This window comes from Pan paniscus, chromosome 18 (genome assembly GCF_029289425.2).
Source record: "Pan paniscus chromosome 18, NHGRI_mPanPan1-v2.0_pri, whole genome shotgun sequence".
Lineage (NCBI taxonomy): Eukaryota > Metazoa > Chordata > Mammalia > Primates > Hominidae > Pan > Pan paniscus.
Window position 1 is genome coordinate 20,715,025 of NC_073267.2, and position 23,757 is coordinate 20,738,781.

Consider the following 23,757-nt stretch of genomic DNA (forward strand, 5'->3'; position numbering starts at 1 on the left):
GATCACCTGCCTATTCTGTGGCTAATGCCTGTGTTGGTGGGGACATGATGCATTGATCAAAGTTTTTGTGAATATTCATATAATTATTATGATAATGGAGTGTGGAAGCAGTCAGACTGGTGAAAGATAGAAGGTGCTGCAATCAGTTAGGAAGCTCTCTAAGGATCACTGTGTGTGGTGATGAAGGTTGAATCAGAGGCAGAGACTGAAAAATAAAAAGGAAGCAACAAGCCAGGCACGGGGGTTATGCCTGTAATCCCAACACTTTGGGAGACCGAGGCGGTAGGATTGCTTGAGCTTGGGAGGTTGAGGCTGCAGTGAGCTGTGATCACACCATTGCAGTCTAGCCTAGGTGACAGCGTGAGACCCTGTCTCAAAATCAAACAAACAAAAACAAAAAATGAAGCAACAGAGGAGAGAGACTAGACTAGGGAATGCTGGAGCCACAAGGCAAATCTGTGAGCAACAAGGAATAAAGTAATGAGGTCCTCTATATAATGATGCATGTGGAGAGAAGCCACTTAGAACTCTCACCTTTCAGCCCCATCGCCTATAAGATAACCGTTAGCCTCATCCTTCAAGAGATGTATGCCTTTTCAGGGAGGGTTAGATATTGCTACTTGGAAGGGAAAAGCGTTGGGATATAAATGATCACACTGTCTATGTGGTCCCCACTGGGGCACAGAATGGCTTTAATTATCAGGGAGAATAAATACCTTTAAACATCATGACTGCTCTGTCTTGCCAGCATGAGGTTTGGAGACTGTATAGAAAAAAACACACTCAGAGTGTTTTTTCTGTTCTCTTACTCCACAACCATCAACAAAGAAGGCTTCTGTGAACAAATGGGTGGGGGTTTCTCCCCACACACCAAGAAAGCGATCAGTTTTACAGCAGACATTGCTGGGTGTCCTCCAATTCAATTCTGACGCTATGTACCTGGAGATAGTGTCAGATCCCATAGGACAAAGGCACAGTCCCCAAGACTATATACCTCCTTCAGACCCCAGCCACATGTCCAGGCCGCCGGAACTTTTTCTTCTTTTTATTATTATTATTATTATTTTTAAGGATCTCACTCCGTTATTCAGGCTGGAGTGCAGTGGCACCATCTCAGCTCACTGCAACATCCGCCTCCCAGGTTCAAGCGATTCTTGTGCCTCAGCCTCCTGAGTAGCTGGCATTACAGGCATGCGCCACCACGCCCAGCTCATTTTTGTATTTTTAGTAGAGACGGGGTTTCGGCATTTTGGCCAGGCTGGTCTCAAACTCCTGACCTCAACTGATCTGCCCACCTCGGCTTCCCAAAGTGCTGGGATTACAGGCATGAGCCACCGCACCCAGCCCCAGAACTTCTGACCAACCAGCTTCAAGTTGGGGTTCCCACGACCTCCTCCTTTGGTTTGGTTAATTTGCTGGAGCAGCTCACAGAACTTCGGGAAACTTATGTTTACTGGCTTATTACAAAGAATATTACAAGGGACGTAGATGAAGAGATGCATTAGGTGAGGTATAGGGGAAGGGACACAGAGCTTCCATGCCCTCCCTGGGTGAGCCACCCTCCAGGAACCTCCCCGTCTTCAGCTATCAGAAAGCTCCCTGAACCCAGTCCTCTTGGGCCTTTTATTGGGAGGCTTCATTACATAGACATGATTGACAAGCATGTAGAAATGAGACTGGATGGCCGGGCATGGTGGCTCTCACCTGCAATCCCAGCACTTTGGGAGGCCGAGGCAGGTGGATCACCTAAGGTCAGGAGTTCGATACCAGCCTGGCCAACATGGTGAAACCCCGTCTCTACTAAAAATACAAAAATTAGCCGGGCATGGTGGCATGTGCCTGTAGTCCCAGCTACTTGGGAGGCTGAGGCAGGGGAATCACTTGAACTCAGGAGGCGGAGAATGCAGTGAGCAGAGATCAAAGGGTGTATGATCTCATACTAATAGACAGGTTGGGGAAACCCAGAAAGCCGTGTCTGTTCAGATCCTTCTTGGGCTTTCTGTGCAGCATTCCTTCCTCCAGGGTTTGGGGCAGGACCCCTTCTGAAATGAGGGAGAATTTCTTTATGGCCAACTCCAAGACAGAAAGGTGGGGAAAGACTGGAATCCTGCCTTGGGGAGAAGATAGAGCAAATGAAAAGAGGCAGGAGATCAGAGAGAGAGATTCTGTTTTCTGAGGCTTAAAATTCTAACATTATAACAAGGGCTATGGTAGTTATGAGCCAGGAACCACGGGTGGGAAAAAATTATATATATATATTATATATATATATCACAGGAACCCTGGTAGAAGAGGAGTCCCCAAAAGGCAGAGAGTAGTAAAGAAATAGAGGACCAAAAGATGAACCTGGCTGTCTTCATCATTTTGCTTTGTGTTGAATCTGATTCACAAACCACATGCAATTAAATAATAGCCCAGGCTGGGTGCACTGGCTCACACCTGTAATCCCAGGACTTCTGGAGGCTGAGGCAGGTAGATCACTTGAGTTCAGAGGTTTAAGAACAGCCTGAGCAACACAGTGAAACCCCATCTCTATGAAAAATAGAAAATTTGGCCAAGCATGGTAGCTCATGCTTGTAATCCCAGCACTTTGGGAGGCCTAGGCGGGTGGATCACTTGAGGTCAGGAGTTTGAGACCAGCCTGCCCAACATGGTGAAACTCCGTCTCTGCTAAAAATACAAAAGTTAGCTGGGCATGGTGGTACATGCCTGTGATCCCAGCTACTCAGGAGGCTCAGGCTGGAGAATCACTTGAACCCGGGAGGTGGAGGTTGCCGTGAGCTGAGATCATGCCACTGCACTCCAGCCTGGGCAACAGAATGAGACTCTGTCTCAAAAAAAAAAAAAAAGAAGAAAAAAGAAAAATTAGCCAGGCCTGGTGGCATGCACCTGCAGTGCCAGCTACTCTGGAGGCTGAGATGGGAAGATCCCTTGGGCCCAGGAGGCAGACACTGCAGTGAGCCAAGATCACCCTACTGCACTCCAGCCTAGGGGACAGAGTGAGACCTTGCCTAAAAAAGGAAAGAAAGAAAAACAAAAGATAGCCTGATAAAGTATAGCTTTGATGAATTAATTATGCTGTGTCCCTAGGAAGCGCCTGCCACATAGTGTGCGTGCTTATATTCATTCATTTATGAATGAATATTTTGAGATGGAATCTCACTATATTGCCCCGACTGTTCTCAAACTCCTGGGCTCAAGCAATCCTCCCGCCTCAGCCTCCCAAGTAGCTGAGAATACAGGTGTGAGCCACCACCTCAGTTGGCAAGAATGAATGAATGATACACCAGCATCTTTTTTGTTATTGTTTTTGAGGCAGAGTTCCACTCTGTCCCCCAGGCTGGAGTGGAGTGGAGTGACCTCGGCTCACTGCAACCTCTACCTCCTGAGTTCAAGCAATTCTCCAGCCTCAGCCTCCCAAGCAGTTGGGATTACAGGCCTCTGCCACCACACCTGGATAATTTTTGTATTTTCAGTAGACAGAGTTTCACCATGTTGGCCAGGCTGGTCTTGAACTCCTGGCCTCAAGTGATCCACCCACCTCGGCCTCCCAAAGTGCTGTGATTAGAGGCATAAACCACCACACCTGGCAAGAATGAATGAATGATATACCAGCCTCTTGTTACAGGAAGGGGCCAGAGTGAAATGACTAAGAGTTCTGCTTTGGGTTCAGAGCAATCTGGATTTGACCCCAGCTGTACTGCTTGCTGGTTTTGTGACAAATTATTTCATGAAGCATCAGTTTTCTTAGCTATAAAATGGGGTTGATTTTAATATCTACTTAATAGTGTAAATGTTGTGCTCTATTTAAAGTACTTGGCCTGCAGTAATGGCAGGTATCATTACTGTTAATTATCACTGTTGGGAGAAGGAGTACGTAGGGTCTAGTTCAATTTTGACATTTAATGAAAGTGTGATGAGGAGGAGCAGCGTCCGTTCAGCTCTCTGCACCTCAATTTCTACAACTATTAAATAAACAACTAGGCCTAGGTGATTTGAAATTAGATCTATTGGATAGGAATTGTGTTTATGTGCCTGGCACTGGAACAGAAACGTGGCTTAGCAATAAAGGGGTTTATTTTTCTCATGTACTGAGAAGTGTGGGTTAGGTGCAATGGTTCACACCTGTAATCCCAGCACTCTGGGAAGCCAAGGTGGGAGAATTGCTTGAAACCAGGGGTTCGAGACCAGCCTGGACAACAAAGTGAGACCCTATGTCTTTAAAAAAAAACAAATAGCTGGGCATGGTGGTGCCCCTGTGGTCCCAGATACTCAGGAGGCTGGAGCAGGAGGATTACTTGATCCCAGGAGGTCAAGGCTGCAGTGAGTAATGATCACACCACTGCACTCCAGCCTGGGAAACAGAGCAAGACCTCATCTCTAAAAAAAAAGTTTAAAAATTTGTACTTTTTTTTTACATGCGGTGGCTCATGCCTGTAATCTCAGCACTTTGGGAGGCTGAGGCAGGCGAATCACTTGAGGTCAGGAGTTCAAGGCCAGCCTGGCCAACATGGTGAAACCTCGTCTCTACAAAAAATACAAAAATTTGCCAGGCTACTCAGGAGGCTGAGGCAGGAGAATTGCCTGAACCCAGGAGGCAAAGGCTGCAGTGAGCCAAGATCATGCCACTGCACTCCAGCCTGGGCAACAGAGCGAGACTCTGTCTCTAAATAAATAAATAAATAAATAAAAATTTTTAAAAAGTAAAAAAACAAGAAGCATGGAGGGAGGAAGTGCAAAGTTTGTACAGCAGCTCCACCCGTGATGCCCTCAAGGACTGAAGCCCCTTCTGCAGCCTTTTTCTCTACCATCCTTAGCAGGTGAACGTTCATTCTCTTCTTTTCAAAATGTCTGGAGGAAGACTGGTGAAGGGCAAATTGTGAACCCAGGCAAACTGTCCCCTTTGAAAGAGCATTCCTGGAAGCCACAAGTCTCATTGGCTAAAACTGAGTCACAGGCCCACCCTTAGCTGCAAAGAACACTGGGAGACTTTGAGCACTATGTCTGCACAGGAAATGGAGCTTTTGCTGGTGTGAGAAAGAAGAAGACTAGAGACTGAGAGCCGGACAAATAGCAGAGTCCACTACCTAAGGCATCCGGAGATAATAATTGTATCCCTGTAAACCCATGTGGATTTCTACAGGCAGATAAAACTACAGATATAAAATATAAGTTCAGCCAGGTGCTGTGTCTCACGCCTGTAATCCCAGCACTTTGGGAGGCCGAGGCAGGAGGATCACGGGGTCAGGAGATCGAGACCATCCTGGCTAACGTGGTGAAACCCCGTCTCTACTAAAAATACAAAAAATTAGCCGGGCATGGTGGCGGGCGCCTGTAATCCCAGCTACTTGGGAGGCTGAGGCAGGAGAATGGTGTGAACCTGGGAGGTGGAGGTTACAGTGAGCTGAGATCGCACCACTGCACTCCAGCCTGGGTGACATAGCGAGACTCCATCTCAAAAAAAAAAATATATACATATATACGCATTTAGAATATATATATATGTATATTTAGAACATATATATGTATATTTAGAACATATATATATATGTATATATATAAGTTCTAGGCCAGAGGCACTAAATTATAAAAAAAAATCTTGCCCTTTGACTATGAGTCATTTAGAAAAATATCTTCCTTCTGTTTCTAGAATCCCATTGTCTTAAATGAAAGATTCTGTTTTCGATTTCTTGCCTAGCTACCAAGACAGAATTCTCTGCAGGAAAACACTCCTTCTCCTGAGAAAACTCCTCAGGGGTTAGATGCAGGGAGTTATGTTGTGATTTGTGTAGGGGTGGCTTTGGTGAGCTCATCCTGGCATTTTAAAAATAATGTGAATGGTGTATCCCTTTGTGATCATCATCACTTTTTCCCTGCGAGTCCCAATCAATGCGGGTGTGACTGCTGTATGAAGTCTCAGGAAGCCCACCCCAGTGGAGAAGAAGGCTTGCAGGAGGCAGGAGATGCTGTCCGATGACCACGTGAATGAAATCATCATACAGGTTGAGAATGTTTCCTCTGGGGTCCAAAGCCACCCATCCTCAAATCAGATTTTTCAAGAAAAGGTGCTGCTAGACTCAAGCATCAACATGGTTTCGTCAATATCTGACATTGGTGTGATAGACTCTCAGACAGTCAGCAAAAGGAATGACCAAAAGGGTAACCAGGTGCTGCGGTTTTCAACATCTTTGAATGAGTCGATGTCTCAGACCCTTCATAGCCTGGAATGCATGGGCATAGACACTCCTGGTTCTTCACATGAAACTGTTCAAGGTAGTGAAATGCTGGGGAAGAGAAGTAGGGGAGTAGGAAAAAAGGCTTCCTCGTTGTCCACAGCATATTTTACTTTTTAGATATCAAGTGGGGCCAGGCATGGTGGCTCACACCTATAATCCTACTGCTTTGGGAGGCCAAGATAAGAGGAACACTTGAGCCCAGGTGTTCGAGACTAGCCTGGGCAACAAAGGGAGACCTCATCGCTACAAAAAAATTTAAAAAATAATAACCAGGCATGATGGTGCACACCTGTGGTCCCAGCTACTCAGGAGGCTAAGGTGGGAAGATCACTTGAGCCTAGGAGTTGGAGGCTGCAGCAAGCTCTGATGGCACCACTGCAACCCAGCCTGGGTGACAGAGTAAGATCCTGTCTCTAAAAGAAGGACATTGAGTAATATGGAAGGGCGGAAGGTTTTGTGGTTGAACTAAGGAAGCCAAGGACAAAGGAAGGGATCAATTTAAGACATCCCTAACAAGAGCTTATTTTTATCAAGCTTATTTTGTATGCCTTGTGCTCTGCAGAGCACCTGCTTTTTGTTATCCATCGAATTGAGTTTTATGTACTCCCTGCACTCCACACCTTTGAGGTGGTATTTCCGTTTGCTTGATGAGGAAACTGAAGCTCAGATAAATTTAGTGACCTGGAAGATCTGGGGCCCAAATACAGGTCTATCTGATTCCCAAGACTACATTCTTTTTTTTTTTTTTTTTTTTTTTTGAGACAAAGTCTTGCTGTCACCCAGGCTGGAGTGTAGAGGCACAATCTTGGCTCACTGCAACCTCTGCTTCCCAGGTTTAAGTGATTCTCATGCCTCAGCCTGCTGAGTAGCTGGGATTACAGGTGCATGTCACCACACCCGTCTAATTTTTGTATTTTTAGTAGAGATGGGGTTTTACCATGTTGGCCAACCTTGTCTCGAACTCCTGGCCTCAGGTGATCTGCCCACCTTGACTTCCCAAAGTGCTGGGACGGATTACGGGTGTAAGCCACCACATCCAGCCTCAAGCCTGCATCCTTAATCGCCACACTGTCTCACTTTGGGCTAATTCCTCCTCACCCTGGTCAGGCAACAGATAGGATGTCTCTTGTTGGCAAGATCATCAGGAAACCAGATCTTAGATGAGAACTTCCAGCCTCTCTGCTCCTGAGGCCAATGGAGATACTGTTTCTTTTAATTTAATTTAATTTAATTTAATTTAATTTAATTTAATGTATTTATTTGAGACAGAGTTTCACTCTTGTTGCCCAGGCTGAAGTGCAATGGCATGATTTTAGCTCACTGCAGCTTCTGCCTCCTGGGTTCAAGCAATTCTCCTGCCTCAGCCTCCTAAGTAGCTGGGATTACAGGCACCTGACACCACGCCTGGCTAATTTTTTTGTATTTTTAGTAGAGACAGGGTTTCACCATGTTGGCCAGGCTGGTCTTGAACTCCCGACCTCAGGTGATCTGCCTGGCTTGGCCTCCCAAAGTGCTGGGATTACAGGTGTGAGCCACCATGCCTGGCCCAGAGATGCTGTTTCTGTTTCACCCCCACAGTATTCCAGGCATAAAGTCAAGCAGCTCTCAATGATTTCAGGGAGAAGAAAAATATCCCTTTACTCACACAAAGCATTTAGTAGGTTTAGGCCCTTTACTGAAGAAGATTGGGGCATCACCTCTCACACTGCTGGCTCCCTGGATCTCTGTATATTTTCCTCTTCCATGTTTCTTCCTCTCAATCTACTCACCCTTCCTACCCAGGAGAGGCACAAATTCCTCATCCTCAGCAGAGAGATTTGGTGGTCCTCTTTTGCGAATTCCCCTTACACCTCAACTATGTCATTACGATGAACATTGTATTTCCCGGTGGGCCATTCTAACCCTGTGCTGTGACCAAGGAGCCAGCTTGCTCCCTCCGTCCCTCAGCCACCCTCAGCACGGTATCGCTGCCCCGCTGCTGGCTTCTTTGCTACAGGATAGCAATAGCACTTCTCACATCACATGCAGACACAACAATAATCAGAGGAAGAGACATCTGTCTTTTTCTTGTTTTTTGCCTTTTTTTTTTTTTTGAGAAGGAAGAAATATTTTCCGAGAAATTTCTCAGCACACCACCTCTCAGAGGACATTGGCTAATGCTGTGTCACGTGCCTGTGCTTAAACCAGTCACCTGCAAGGGGACAGGACCGTGAGGATTGGTTCACTCAGACTAAAACTTGCTCTTTGGGCCTAGAGATAGGCTCCACCTCAAGGAAGCTCAGGGCCATGTGAGGGAGGCAGGTAGATTCCTAAACACAATTGGAATTCCATTAACAAGGAGGAAATGAATTTGGGGTAGACAATAGCATCTGCCACATTGACTGCAAATGTGAATATGAGTTAGCAGGAGAAGAGGAGGGTGTACTTCTAGGAAGGTGGAAGGGCATTCAGCAATAGTCAAGGAATGTGAGAAGTCTCTTGAACCTGGGGTCAGGGGCAAAAGGAAGTGATGTGGGATATTAAAGCAAGAGAGCCAGGCGTGGTGGCTCACACCTGTAATCCTAGCAGTTTGGGAGGCTGAGGTGGGAAATCTCTTGAGGTCAGAAGTTTGAGACCACCTTGGGCAACATAGCAAGACCCCATCTCTACAAATAATAATTTTAAAAAATTAGCTGGTTGTCGTGGTGTGTGCCTGTAGTCCCAGCTACTCTGGAGGCTGAGGTGGGAGGATCGCTTGAGCCCAGGAGTTCAAGACCAGCCTGGGCAATGTAGTGAGACCTCAGCTTTACAAAAAAATAAAAAAATTAGCCAGACATGGTGGTGCATTGTGGTAATCACAACACTTTGGGAGGCTGAGGTGGGAGGATCGCTTAAGTCCAGGAGATCAGTGTTGCAGTGGGCTGTGATTGTGCCACTGCACTCTAGCCTGGGTGACACAGCAAGACCCTGTCTCAAAAAAAAAAAAAAAAAAAAAAAATAGAAGAGATAGGGTGACCAAACACGCAGGATCTTATTGACTTTGCTAAATGTTTTTTGTTACAGGAAAGAGAAAAACACTCAATTGGAATAAAGTGCAGCCATTATTCATTTGCTCTCACTTTGAGCTTTAACACATATATGTGTTTTTTTGTTGTTTTCCTTTGTGATCTTTGAGATCCCCAAGTCCATAAACTTCTTCCCTTGTGTTACGTGCTCTGACTTCAGCACCACATTTCAGTGTTACGATTCTGTTAAAGAAAAAAGAAATTAAATTCCATTAATTTCTTTCATAGGACAGAAGTTAATCGCATCTCTTATACCCATGACATCCAGAGACAGAATTAAAGCCATCAGGAACCAGCCAAGGACCATGGAAGAGAAAAGGAACCTTAGGTATGGACCAAAGGCTTTTCTTCTTTCTCAGATTTCATGCGAACCTCAATCCTCTACTTTTGCCCCATCTCAAAAAGATAAGAAATAAATAAGCACAATAGAAGAGACAAATCTTCCTGACAGAAAAATTTCAAAAGCCCTCTGTAGTACTCCTTTCTCCAGGGGCTACAGCTTAATTCCTGCTCCTGGGCTGGAGTGTGGGCTCTGCTTGGTGAGCTGCTTCCAAAGAGTAGGGTGTGGAAGGAAGAGAGGGGTGTAACTTTCCAGTGGAGAGTCTGCCTAATACTGCTTTGGCCAAGACTCAAGGTTAACATCCCCAAAGATAAGTCATGTGATGGGGGAAACACGTCTCCTCTGTGCTACTCTCTCCTAAAACCCACAACCCCAGTCTAAACAGCGAAAAACATTAGGCAAATCCCAACTGAAGGATATTCTACAAAATACTCGACCAGTACCCCTTGAAACTGCCAAAGTCATCAAAAACAAGGAAAGTCTGAGAAACTATCATAGAGTAGAAAGTTCTACAGAGACATGACAGGCTGGGTGTGGTGGCTCACACCTGTAATCCCAGCACTTTGGGAGGCCAAGGTGGTGGGATTAGTTGAGCTCAGGAGTTCGAGACCAGCATGGGCATCATAGTGAGACTCCATCTTTACAAAAAATGAAAATTAAAAAAGAGAGACATGACAAGTAAATGCAATGTGGTATCCTGGACGAGATCATGGAATAGAAAATGGACATCGGTGGAAAAACTGGTAAAATCTGAATAGTCTGGAGTTTAGGTAATAGTAACGTACCAGTACTGGTATCTTAGTTTTGATAAACCTACCATGGAAATGTAAAGTATTAACGGGGAAACTAGCGAGTGGTATATGGAAGTTTTCTTTACTGTCTTTGCAAGTTTACTGTAAATCTCAAACTACGCTAAATAAAATCTTTACTTAAAAAATAAAGACCAGACGAGCACAGTGGCTCATGCCTGTAATCCCAGCACTTTGGGAGGCTTAGGAGGGCAGATCATGAGGTCAGGAGTTCAAGACCAGCCTGGCCAACATGGTGAAAACCTGTCTCTACTAAAAATACAAAACTTAGCCGGGTGTGGTGGCATGCGCCTGTAATCCTAGCTACTGAGGAGGCTGAGACAGGAGAATCGCTTGAACCTGGAAGGCAGAGGTTTCAGTGAGCCAAGATCACACCACTGCACTCCAGCCTGGGTGACAGAGCAAGACTCTGTATCGGGAAAAAAATAAACTAAAAGAAAAAAGAAAAAAAAATAAAGACCTTAGGAGTTTTATAAGCTCAGGAATTCAAAACCCAAGGGTAAGGGCTGTTTTAGCCTTCAGAGTTTACATTAATTGTTGCTTAATCTTTTTTTTTCTTTTTTTCAATTTGATATAGTTGGCAGAAAGTAGTAGAGTGGATGCAACAACAATTACTAGTAAGTGATTCATGGATGTAGGATTTTCTGAGGTTTCAAAGACAAATTTCAAATCCTGGCAGGGTGGAATAGATTTGTCAACAAGCAAATTACAAATGGCAGAAAGTAAATCAGGCCAAGTCAAAATAGAAAGAGATTGCAATGGGAGGACCAGAAAGGTCTGCCCTCCCTGACTTTGCTGGGGAAAAATGGAGAGAGGGGGCATTGGAGCTGGGCCTTGAAAGACAACTGACCATGACATTGGGATGGGCCTTCGAGGTGGACCAAAGAAAGCTAGGAAAGAACCAGAACAAAGCAGATGTGGTGAGTTCATGGAAGGGTAAGGAGACCAATGTGACTGTGTCTTTCTGAAAACACTTCCATTTTGAACTCTGTATGGCTGCCTCTGTCACTGAATAGGGGCTCCAAAGTCCTTATAGCAAGATTTCTCAATATCAGTACAAGTACATCTTAGGGCTGGATCTTTCTCTGTTGTTGGGGGCTGTTTTGTTCATTGTAGGGTGTGTAGCAGCATCTCTGATCTCTATGTACTTGATGCCAATATCACCCCCTCTCCACTCCTTAGTTTCACAACCAGAAAAGTTTCCAGACATTGCCAATTGTGTGGGGGCAAAATCCCCCTAGGTTGAGAATCTGTATTAGTCTGCTCTCACTCTGCTAATAAAGACATACTTGAGACTGAGTGATTTATAAAGGAAAGAGGTTTAATGGATTCACGGTTCCACACAGCAGGGGAGGCCTCACAATCACGACAGAGGACAAAGGAAGAGCAAAGGCACATCTTACGTGGTGGTAGGCAAGACGGCATGTGCAGGGGAACTGCCCTTTATAAAACCATCAGATCGGCTGGGTGTGGTGGCTCATGCCTGTAATCCCAGCACTTTGGGAGGCCAAGGCAGGTGGATCACCTGAGGTCAGGAGTTCAAGACCAGCCTGGCCAACATGGTGGAAACCCCATCTCTACTAAAAATACAAAAATTAGCTGGGCATGGTGGGCGCCTGTAATCCCAGCTACTCGGGAGGCTGAGGCAGGAGAATCGCTTGAACCTGGGAGGCAGAGGTTGCAGTGAGCTGAAATTGTACCACTGCACTCCAGCGCGGGCAACAGAGCAAGACTCCATCTCAAGAAAAAAAAAAAAAAAACAACAACAACACACACACATACAAAAAGCATCAGATCTCATGAGACGTATTCACTATCATGAGAACAGCATGGGAAAAACCCGCTCCCATGATTCAATTACCTCCCACTAGGTCCCTCCCATAACACATGGGGATTATTACAATTCAAGAGATTTGGGTGGGGACACAGAGCCAAACCATATCAGAACCACTGACATATAGGAACACTTGCCCCATGCATGTTATTCATATCCTCCTCCCTTCCCTTTGTTGATTTCATTCCAGCCACCCTGGCCTCCTTTGCTGTGCTGCCTACCTTGGGGCTTTGTGCTGGCTGTTCCCCATGCACAAGACATTTTTATATGAATCCCTTCTCTCCTTCAAATAGGGTGATGCTCAGATTTTACCCTATTTCAAATTGTAATACTGTCCCCACCCCATTACCTCCCATCTCTTTACCCCACTCTGTTTTTTCTTCTTTTCCTATAATACAAATCACCTTCTAATATACATAGTTTCTCTACTTTATTATTATATTTATTGCTTACTGTCTTTTGCTTACAACTAGGATGTCAGCTCTATAAACCAGGGAAATTGTTGTCTTAACACATGGGATGATGTCCAACACATCGTAGGATTTTAATAACTTTTTTTTTTTTTTTTTTTAAGAAATGAGGTCTTGGCCGGGTACAGTAGCTCACACCTGTAATCCCAGCACTTTGGGAGGCCAAGGCGGGTGGGTCACTTGAGGCCAGGAGTTTGAGACCAGCCTGGCAAACATGGTGAAATCCTGTCTCTACTAAAAATACAAAAGTTAGCAGGGCATGGTTATGTGCTCCCATAATCCCAGCTACTCAGGAGGCTGAGGCAGAGAATCGCTTGAACCTGGGAGGCAGAGGCTGCAGTGAGCCGCCATCAGGCCACTGCACTCCAGCCTGGGTGACAGAGTGAGACGCCATCTCAAAAAAAAAAAAAAAAAAAGGAAGAAAGAAATGAGGTCTCGTTCAGTTGCCCAGGCTGGACTGCAATGGTGTGATCATAGCTCACTGCAGTCTCAAACTTTTGGGCCCAAGTAATCCCCCCACCACAGCCTCTGGAGTAGCTGGGACTATACAGGCAGGCACTACCAACACACCCAGCTATTTTTTGTTAATTTTTTTCTTAATAGAGACAAGGTCCCACTATTTTGCTCAGGCTGGTCTTGAACTCCTGGCCTCAGTGATCCTCTTGCCTCAGCTTCCGAAGTGTTGGGATTACAGGCACGAGCCACCATGTAACTATTTTTTGAATGAATGAGTTACAACATTTGTATCTCTCATTTTCTCTTGCTGTTCCCTACAGGAAAATAGTTGACAAAGAAAAAAGCAAACAGACCCATCGTATCCTTCAGCTAAATTGCTGTATTCAGTGTCTGAACTCCATTTCCCGGGTAAGTCAGTAAAACAGGCACAGCAAGAGGGTGAAAACAGGGAGAAAGGAGAGTGAGGATGAAAGGGGACTCAAGGGGAAGACGAACCAAAAATCAGAGCGATTTCATTGCCCAGAGCCAACGGTTAGTACAGGTGTGGGAAAGCGAGGTGGGCATGGGGAAGAACTAAGAGGTTGCTGAGTTCATTGGCCAACTTGGCCATTGTGAGTGGCACCTTCAACAGCAAACCTGGGAAGGTCATAATAGCTCCACCTTAGAGTTGACGTAACATTTGTAAACATGCCTAGCATGGTGCCTGCACATAACAATACTCCAGACGTGGTGGCTGTTTCTGTTATTATGGCACCTGCTCAGTCGATATTTGTTGAGTCAACAGCAAGCCACACCTGCTTTGAATCCTGATTCCAGGCTTATCGGAGATCCAAGAACAGCCTGTCGGAAATTCTGAATTCCATCAGCCTGTGGCAGAAGACACTGAAGATCATTGGAGGCAAGTTTGGAACCAGCGTCCTCTCCTATTTCAACTTTCTGAGATGGCTTTTGAAGTTCAACATTTTCTCATTCATCCTGAACTTCAGCTTCATCATAATCCCTCAGTTTACCGTGGCCGAAAAGAACACCCTCCAGTTCACTGGGCTGGAGTTTTTCACTGGGGTGGTAAGTCCTCCACTTCCCCTACCCCAAGTGTACCAATCACCTCGGAAACCCAGGGACATGCCTTGCCGGTCACTCACTCACACCTCTCATTTTGCCTGGGGGTCAACTGATGGGGAAAGTGGATGTTTGAAATGTTTTCCTGGCTGAGTGTGGTGACTCATGCCTGTAATCCCAGCAAGTTGGGAGGCCAAAGCAGTGGAGACCAGCCTGGGCAACATGGCAAAACCCCGTCTCTACAAAAATGCAAAAATTAGCAGGGCGTGGTGGCACACACCTGTAATTCTGGCTACTCAGGAGGCTAAGGTAAGAGGATTGCTTGAGCCCAGGAGGCAGAGATTGCAGTGAAGCAAGATTCCCCCACTGCACTCCAGCCTGGGCAACAGAGCGAGGCCTTGTCTCAATCATCAATCAATCAATCAATAAAGTGTTTTCCTGCAAAGTAACATACACACATCGTAGTAGAATTTCTGTCTCCAGAGGCAACCATCTTGAACAGTTTGTTTTTATCCACACACTTTTTTGGCAAACATATGGACACTTCTGTGCACGTACAGAGGCATTCTTTTCTTTTCTTACAAAAGATGAATTATTCATTGTATATTATCTACAACTTGCTTTTTTTTTACTTAGCAATATGTGGTGGGCATTTTCTTGTGTTGGTGTTTATAGATCTATATTTTCTTTCTTTTTTATTTTTATTTCTACAAAATACAATGTTCCTTTTGAAAAATTCCTACTATAGAAGAAAACTAAGAGAAAGTTCATTTTATATTTTTTTCTTTGTCCAACTCCCCATTTTGAGATATATCTTTGTAGACTGTTTTTTTCTTCCTGTACAAACATTGATAGATACATACTTGATAAAAAAAAAAACCAAATAGATGACAGGCACATAGATTATTATGCTTTTAAAAATAAACAGAGGATAGGATTGTACTATAAGCCTTTCTTTCTTTTCCTTTCCTTTCCTTTTGTCTTCTTTCTTTTTCTCTTTCTTTCTTTCTTTCTTTCTTTCCCTTCCTTCCTTCCTTCCTTCCTTCCTTCCTTCCTCCCTCCCTCCCTCCCTCCCTCCCTGGACCCCAAAATGTCTTTCATAACTTGCTTATTCAGACTAGGATTCAGTCAACAATCAGATTTTACATTCTGTGTCCGCCCCCCCCCTTAAATCTCTATTAATCTAAAATAATCAGCCGGGTACGGTGGCTCACTCCTGTAATCCCAGCACTTTGGGAGGCCGAGGCGGGTGGATCACTTGAAGTCAGAAGTTGGAGACCAGCCTGGCCAACATGGCAAAACCCATCTCTACTTAAAATACAAAAATTAGCCGGATGTGGTGGCAGAAACCTGTAATCCCCACTACTAGGCAAGTTGAGGCAGGGAGAATTGCTTGAACCCGGGAGGTTGCAGTGAGCTGAGATCTTGCCATTGCACTCCGGCCTGAGTGACAGAGCGAGACTCCATCTCAAATAAATAAATAAATAAATAAATAATCTCCCCAGCCCAGCCCCTTTTTTCTTGACATTGGCTTATTGCAGAAATTGGGCCTACTGCTGTGTAGATTCCAACATCCTACCTTCTGGAATTGTCTGATGATTTCCTAGTGGTTTCTAGAATTTGTTTCTCTGGCTTATTTCCTGTGCACTGAAATGTAGGCCTATAGGCTTGATTTGTTTCCTATTAAGCATGTTTAGCCATAATACTGGTGACAGAGGCACATAATACTGGTGACACGAGAGGCCTGGCTGTCGTGTTCTTGCTGATGTTTCACTTGGTCACTGGGCCAGGTGGTAACAGCTCAATGTCTCCATTGTAAAGTTACACTGGATTTCTTTTCAAGTCTGAGAGCCCAGTGACACAATGTCCAAATTCTCAGTGCCCCTTTCCTGGAAAACAGAATGTCTAAACTGACTGGCCCAGGCTTCCTGTATTCAGGAGAGGTCAACTCTCATGACCATAATCGTTTACCTTTTTTCTCAGGAGATCCACCTGACCTATGGTTTATTGTACCTTTCAGGGTTATTTTAGGGACACAGTGATGTACTATGGCTTTTACACCAATTCCACCATCCAGCACGGGAACAGCAGGGCATCCTACAACATGCAGCTGGCCTACATCTTCACAATCGGAGCATGCTTGACCACCTGCTTCTTCAGTTTGCTGTTCAGGTATGGAAGCATCTACATTTCCTGATTCTGAGGGTCATGTTAGATTTCGGCAAAAATCCAAGAAATTCAAAAATTACCCAGGTAACAGTTTCTCTTCAGTCCTCTCCTCTCCTCTCTTTTCTTTTCTTTCTTAGATAGAGTCTCGCTCTGTCACCCATGCTGGAGTACAGTGGCGCAATCTGGGCTCACTGCAACCTCCACCTCCCAGGTTCAAGTGATTCTCCTTCCTCAGCCTCCCGAGTAGCTAGGATTACAGGCACCTGCCACCACGCCCCGCTAATGTTTGTATTTTTAATAGAGATGGGGTTTGACCACGTTGGCCAGGCTGGTCTCAAACTCCTGACCTCAGGTGGTCCACCCGCCTCGGCCTCCCATAGTCCTGGGATTACAGGCGTGAGCCACCGTGCCCAGCCTGCAGTTTTGACTTTCCATTGCTGTCCAATTATTCCTTGTCCTGCAATATAAAATAGGAGCTTGGACAGAGGAAGAGAGGTTTTTCTGTGCTTTTAAAGAAATTGGTCAGCCTGATAATAAGGGTGCAGTTACCCCAGCAATGATATGAAGGGAAGAACATGATAGATAACTATCAGAGAGGAGGTACAAATGGAAAATACACATATGAAAGGCTGGGCACGGTGCTCATGCCTGTAATCTTAGCACTCTGGGAGTCTGATGCAGGCTGATCACTTGAGTCCAGGAGTTCGAGACTGGACTGGGCAACATACCAAAACCCCATCTCTACTAAAAATACAAAAAATTAGCCTGGCTTGGTGGCGCACACCTGTGTTCCCAGCTATTCGGGAGGCTGAGGTGGGAGAATCACCTGAGCCCATTAGGTCGAGGCTGCAGTGAGCTGAGATCAGTCTACTACACTCCAGCCTGAGCAACTGGAGATCCTGTTTCAAAAAAAAAAAAAGAGAGAGAGAGAAAGAAAGAAAAGCAACATGCAATCTCTGTATTAGTTTGCTAGGGCTGCCTAGCAAAGTACAGCAGACCATTGGTTTAAACAACAGAAATTTATTTTCTCATGGTTCTGGAGGCCTGAAGTCCAAGATCAAGGTGTCAGCAGGCTTGGTTTCCTCTGAGGCCTCTCTCCTTGGCTTGTAGACGGCCACTGTCTCCTGCCTGTGTCTTCACATGGTTATCCCTCTGTGTCTTAATCTCCCTTTTTTATAAAGATGCCATTTCTACTGAATTAGGACACAATTTAATGACCCCATTTTTAAAAAATGTAATTACCACTTTAATTAATTAATTAATTAATTTTGAGATGGAGTCTCACTCTGTTGCCCAGGCTGGAGTGCAGTGGTGTGATCTCAGCTCACTGCAACCTCTGTCCCCCAGGTTCAAGGGATTCTCCTGCCTCAGCCTCCCTAGTAGCTGGGACTACAGGTATGCGCCACCACGTCCGACTAATTTTTGTAATTTTGTTAGAAATGGGGTTTCACCATGTTGGCCAGACTGGTCTCAAACTCCTGACCTTAAGTGATCCACCCGCCTCAGCCTCCCAAAGTGCTGGGATTACAGGCGTGAGCCACTGCGCCCGGCCTGTAATTACCACTTTAAAGACCCTACCTCCAAATACAGTCACATTCTAAGGTACTAGGGGGTTAGGACTTCAACATACGAATTTTGGGAAGTACACAGTCCAACCCATAGCAACCTGACTGCCAGCATACTAATTCAAACTAAAGTGAGATTTTGTTTTGTTCTGTCAAAGTAGGAAATGATTTTATTATTATTATTATTAATATTTTGAGACAGAGTCTTGCTCTGTCATCCAGGCTGGAGTGCAGTGGTGTGATCTTGGCTCATTGCAACTTCCGCCTCTCAGGTTCAAGTGATTCTCCTGTCTCAGCCTCCTGAGTAGCTGGGATTACAGGCTCATGCCAACACACCCAGCTAATTTTTCTATTTTTAGTAGAGACAGGGTTTCGCCATGTTGGCCAGGCTGGTCTTGAACTCCTGACCTCAGGTAATCCCCCCTGCTGGGCCTCCCAAAGTTCTGGGATTATAGGTGTTAGCCATCATGCCTGGCCAGAAATGATTCTAAAGTTGCTGTTACTGAGTGGTGGCAAATTTCAGAACAGCAGCATCCGTCCATCTTGTGCAGCATTTGTGTGTGTGTGCTCAGGGCTTCCTGGGCCTGAGACAGCCCATGACCATAACAGTGCCTTCATCAAGTGCTTGCTGCTGTAAGCACTGCATAGACTCTTTGGAAGGCTGAATAATTTCCCCCGACTCCCCCCCAGAGAAGTCTACATCCGAATCCCCAGAACTGGTGAATATGTAACTTCGCATAACAAAAGGAACTTTGCAGATGTGACTGAGGATTTTTAAATGGGGAGATTATCCTGGATTATCCCAGTGGGCCCAATGGAATCACAAGGGTCTTTATAAGAGGCAGGCAGGAGGTCAGAGAGTAGCAGGGAGATGGGAAGATGCTACCCTGCTGGCTTTGAAGTTGGAGGAGGTGGTCACAAGCCAAGGAAAGAGGACACCCTCTAGAAGCTGGAAAAGACAAGGAAATGGATTCTTCCCTAGAGCTTCCAGAAGGAACATAGCCCTGCCAACACCTTCATTTTAGCTCTGTGGACTCATTTTCTGATTAGCTGGGTGTGGTGGCATGTGCCTGTAGTTCCAGCTACTTTGGAGGCTGTGACGTGAGGATGGCTTGAGCCCAGGAGGTGGAGGCTGCAGTGAGCTATGACTACACCACTGCACTCTAGCCTGGGCCATACAGCAAGACCTCATCCCTAAACAAACAAAAAACACAAAAACAAGAAAAAACATTTTCTGACTTCTGATCTCTAGAAGGGTAAAAGAACAAATTTGTGTTGTTTTTGGCCGCTAAGTTGGTGGTCATTTGCTATAGCAGCAACAGGGAACTGGGTGGATTACTAGAGGTCAGGAGTTCAAGACCAGCCTGGCCAACATGGTGAAACCCTGCCTCTACTAAAAATACAAAAATTAGCCGGGCGTGGTGATTTTTGTAATCCCTGTTACTTGGGAGACTGAGGCAGGAGAATCGCTTGAACCTTGGAGGTGGAGGTTGCAGTGAGCAGAGATCACACCACTGCACTCCAGCCTGGGAGACAAGAGTGAAACTGTCTAAAAAAAAAAAAAAAAATTCTGTGAGGTGTTTTATTGTTATTCCCTCTCTACAGATATGGAAACTGAGGCTGAGAATCAGAACCATTCACAAGACAAAAATCCCCCAGTTGGCAGATCCAGGGTTGCAAGCCAGGCCTGTGCAGCCCCAAAGCCAGTGCTTGTTTAACCACTGTGTGGTGACCACACTCCTCCAGGCCAACAGCTTGGGGCTAACTCTTCACGTTGCCTTTCACCATTAATAATAGGGCTGCCCTTTGTTGAAGCCCTGCACTCCCAGTGACGGCCATAATAACCTTCAGGTGTTCTGCTTTCTGCCTTCTCTAGCATGGCCAAGTATTTCCGGAACAACTTCATTAATCCCCACATTTACTCCGGAGGGATCACCAAGCTGATCTTTTGCTGGGACTTCACTGTCACTCAAGAAAAAGCTGTGAAGCTAAAACAGAAGAATCTTAGCACTGAGATAAGGGTAAGGCGAGCTCACTTTACTCATTTGCCATCGGCTGGTCTCCTTCCCTTCTCCAGTATACCTGTAACTTTTCTTTTCCTTTTTTTTTTTTTTTGAATTGGAGCCTCACTCTGTTGCCCAGGCTGGAGTGCAGTGGCGCAATCTCGGCTCACTGCAAGCTCCGCCTCCCGGGTTCACGCCATTCTCCTGCCTCAGCCTCCCGAGTAGCTGGGACTACAGGCGCCTGCCACCACGCCCGGCTAATTTTTTGTATTTTTCGTAGAGACGGGGTTTCACTGTGTTAGCCAGAATGGTCTCAATCTCCTGACCTCGTGATCCACCCGCCTCAGCCTCCCAAAGTGCTGGGATTACAGGCGTGAGCCACCGCGCCCAGCTGTTTTTTTTTTTTTTTTTTTTTTTTTTTTTTTTTTTTTTTTTTTAACGGAATCTCACTCCGCCGCCCAGGCTGGAGTGCAGTGGCATGATCTTGGCTCACTGCAACCTCTGCCTCCCGGGTTCAGGCGATTCTGCTACATCAGCCTCCCAAGTAGCTGGGATTACAGGCACCTGCCACCTCACTTGGCTAATTTTTGAATTTTTTAGAGATGAGGTTTCACTATATTGGCCAGGCTGGTCTTGAACTCCTAGCCTCAAGTGATCCACTCGCCTTGGCCTCCCAAAGTACTGGGATTACAGGCGTGAGCCAGCCAGGGCAATGATTTTCAACCCAGAGAAATCTGGCCCCTCAGGGGGACATTTGACAACCTCTAGAGACTTTTTTGATTGTTACAATTGGGAAGAGGGTGCTCTTGGTATCTAGTGGGTAGAGGCCAGTGATGCTGCTAAAAATCCTACAATGCGTAGAACGGCACCTGCAACAGAGAATTATGCAGCCCACCATGTCAATAGTGCAGAGGTTGAGAAACCCTGGTCTATAGACACAAACTTATTAAAAAAAAAAAAAAAAAGCAGCTGGGCATGGTGGCTCATGCCTCTAATCCCAGCAATTTGGGAGGATGAGGCAGGCATATCATGAGGTCAGGAGTTCACGACCAGCTTGGCCAACATGATGAAACCCCATCTCTACTAAAAAAAGGACAAAAAAGTAGCCGGGCGTGGTGGCGGGCACCTGTAATCCCAGCTACTCAGGAGGCTGAGGCTGGAGAATCGCTTGAATCCAGGAGGCAGAGGTTGCAGTGAGCCAAGATCGCACCACTGCACTCCAGCCTGGGCAACAAGAGCGAAACTCCATCTCCAGAAAAAAAAAAAGAGCAAGCTGATTTTATAAATAAAGGGGCTTTAAATTTTTTTTTAAATGATTTTCGAGACAAGGTCTTGCTCTGTCACCCAAGCTGGAGTGCAGTGGTGCAATCATAATTCACTGCAGTGTCGACCTCCTGGAATCCAGTTAGCCTCTCCCACCTCAGCCTGCTGAGTAGTGGGGACTATGGGTGCACACCACCATGCCCAACTAATTTTTAAATTTTTTGTAGAGAGAGAATCTCACTCTGTTGCCCAGGCTGGTCTTGAACTCCTGGGCTCAAGTGATCCTCCCACCTCGGCCTCCCAACATGCTGGAAATTCAGGTGTGAGCCACCAAACCCAGCCAAATAAAGGGGCTTCGACAAGAGGGTTGCAGATGTGAGCTTCTTTCTCAATGTAGATACCCAACCTTATTCTTCAAGAAAGAATTTTGTGACCTCAGTGTGCTTTTCTTAAGAACATGGTCCCGATCTATTAATTCCAACTGTTTCTGTAAGATGGAAGCAGTGTTTGGAGATTCTTGGCCCATTTCAGAGTCCTCTATGGGTCTCCCATAATCCATGTTCATCATGAATGTTCCCCCTCTCTCTCACCTGTGGATTTGGGCTGGATTCATGTCTCTGGATGTGGCAAGCATTCCCTGGGGATCTTTGCTAGCAGTGGAGAGGGATCTCTGGATAAACTTGACTTTCATTTATTTTTATTTATTTGTTTATTTATTTATTTGTTGTTTGAGACAGAGTCTCACTCTGTCGCCCAGGCTGGAGTGCAGTGGTGCGATCTCTCCTCACTACAACCTCCACCTCCTGGGTTCAAGTGATTCTCCTGCCTCAGCCTCCCGAGTAGCTGGGATTATAGGCATGCACCACCACGCCCGGCTAATTTTTGTATTTTTGGTAGAGGCGGGGTTTCACCATGTTGTCCAGGCTGGTCTCAAACTCCTGACCTCAAGTGATCCACCCGCCTTGGCCTCCCAAAGTGCTGGGATTACAGGCGTGAGCCACCATGCCCAGCCATAAACTTGACTTTCTTATGTTTCTAGGAGAACCTGTCAGAGCTCCGTCAGGAGAATTCCAAGTTGACGTTCAATCAACTGCTGACCCGCTTCTCTGCCTACATGGTAGCCTGGGTTGTCTCTACAGGAGTGGCCATAGCCTGCTGTGCAGCTGTTTATTACCTGGCTGAGTACAACTTGGAGGTAACCAACACCAGGGTCCAGGGTAGAGAGAACCAGGTGAAGGGATGAGATGCTGGAGGGGAAGGGTGGTGTGCAGCCCACGGTTCAACCCAGGATCTATGGCCAGCAGCATCAGCACTAGCAGAGAACTTGTTAAAAATGCAGGGGTGAGGCACAGTGGCTTACACCTGTAATCCCAACACTCTGGGAGGCCGAGGCGGGAGGATCACCTGAAACCCAGGAGTTCGAGACCAGCCTGGGCAACATGGAGACTTCATCGCTAAAAAAATTTTAAAAATTAGCCTGTCACGGTGGTGTGCACCTGTAGTTCTGGCTACAGTGGTGGTCATTCATTGGTGACTACAGTTTCACATGAATGGAGCTCAGCTGTGTCGTTTCACAGCCCTGGGGCCAGGCCTTGCCTTGTTTGATCTCAGTTAATACTTGCAACATCTCTATGAGTCATGTGATCATCTCTCCATTGTACAGATGGAGAAAAGGGGCTCAGAGAAGCTAAGGATCTGGCCCCAGACCTTGCAGCTTATGTGTGGGGAGGGAGCCGCATTGGAACCCAGGTTACCCTGGCTCCAAAACTACCACCAAAAATGCAAGTGGTGATTTGAACCATCCAGAGGTAGATGGAGGTAGGGTGAGGCCATGCAGGGAGGATGTGGGAATGTGAGATATCAGATGAATTCATTGGAATCCCTGACTCCAAGGCCCATGGAAGGATGCCTAGCAGAAGTGCAGCCCCGGCTCCACCCCCAGCCAAATGCCAGAGTGCTGCCTCCTCCTGGAGGTCCAGTGCCTCTCCCAGCCTCACACAAAAGTGCAGCACAGGGCCAGGCACAGTGGCTCACGCCTGTAATCCCAGCACTTTGGGAGGCCGAGGCAGGCAGATCACTTGAGCTCAGGAGTTTGAGACCAGCCTGGCCAACATGGTGAAACCCCGTCTCTACTAAAAATGCAAAAATTAGCTGGGTATGGTGGTGCACCCCTGTAATCCCAGCTACTTGGGAGGCTAAGGCAGGAGAATCACTTGAACCTCGGAGGCAGAGGTTGCAGTGAGCCGAGATCATGCCACTGCATTCCAGCCTGGGCAACAGAGCGAGACTCCGGCTCAAAAAAAAAAAACAAAAAAAACAAAAAACAGCACGGGCTAGCAGAGACACGCCAACCCCCTAATTCAGAACTCAGAGAGAGGTGAAGCCTGGTGAAAATGAACAAGGCCACTTACGCTAAACAGGAGGGAGCACATCCTCATTGCCCCGGGCATCTTGGTAAAAAAGGGAAAGCCACAGAATGATTGTTCGAGCTCATGCTCCTGAGTCAGAC

The 23,757-nt window shown here is 46.1% G+C and overlaps 1 protein-coding gene across 5 annotated transcripts in view; it reads left to right on the top strand.

The window, feature by feature from the left end:
* TMC5 (transmembrane channel like 5) overlaps positions 1–23,757 on the top strand; it is an 89,730-nt gene that overhangs the window by 41,818 nt on the left and 24,155 nt on the right. For 4 of the 5 annotated variants that reach the window (XM_063598475.1, XM_008956015.4, XM_063598476.1 and 1 more), the window contains 6 exons: positions 9,509–9,608; positions 13,510–13,597; positions 14,006–14,254; positions 16,269–16,420; positions 19,859–20,003; positions 22,288–22,443. In XM_063598475.1, coding sequence (XP_063454545.1) covers positions 9,509–9,608; positions 13,510–13,597; positions 14,006–14,254; positions 16,269–16,420; positions 19,859–20,003; positions 22,288–22,443 — 890 coding nt within the window. Of the gene's footprint in view, positions 1–5,668; positions 6,274–9,508; positions 9,609–13,509; positions 13,598–14,005; positions 14,255–16,268; positions 16,421–19,858; positions 20,004–22,287; positions 22,444–23,757 lie in introns of those variants that run through there. The other variant, XM_008956016.5, reaches the window with a different exon arrangement.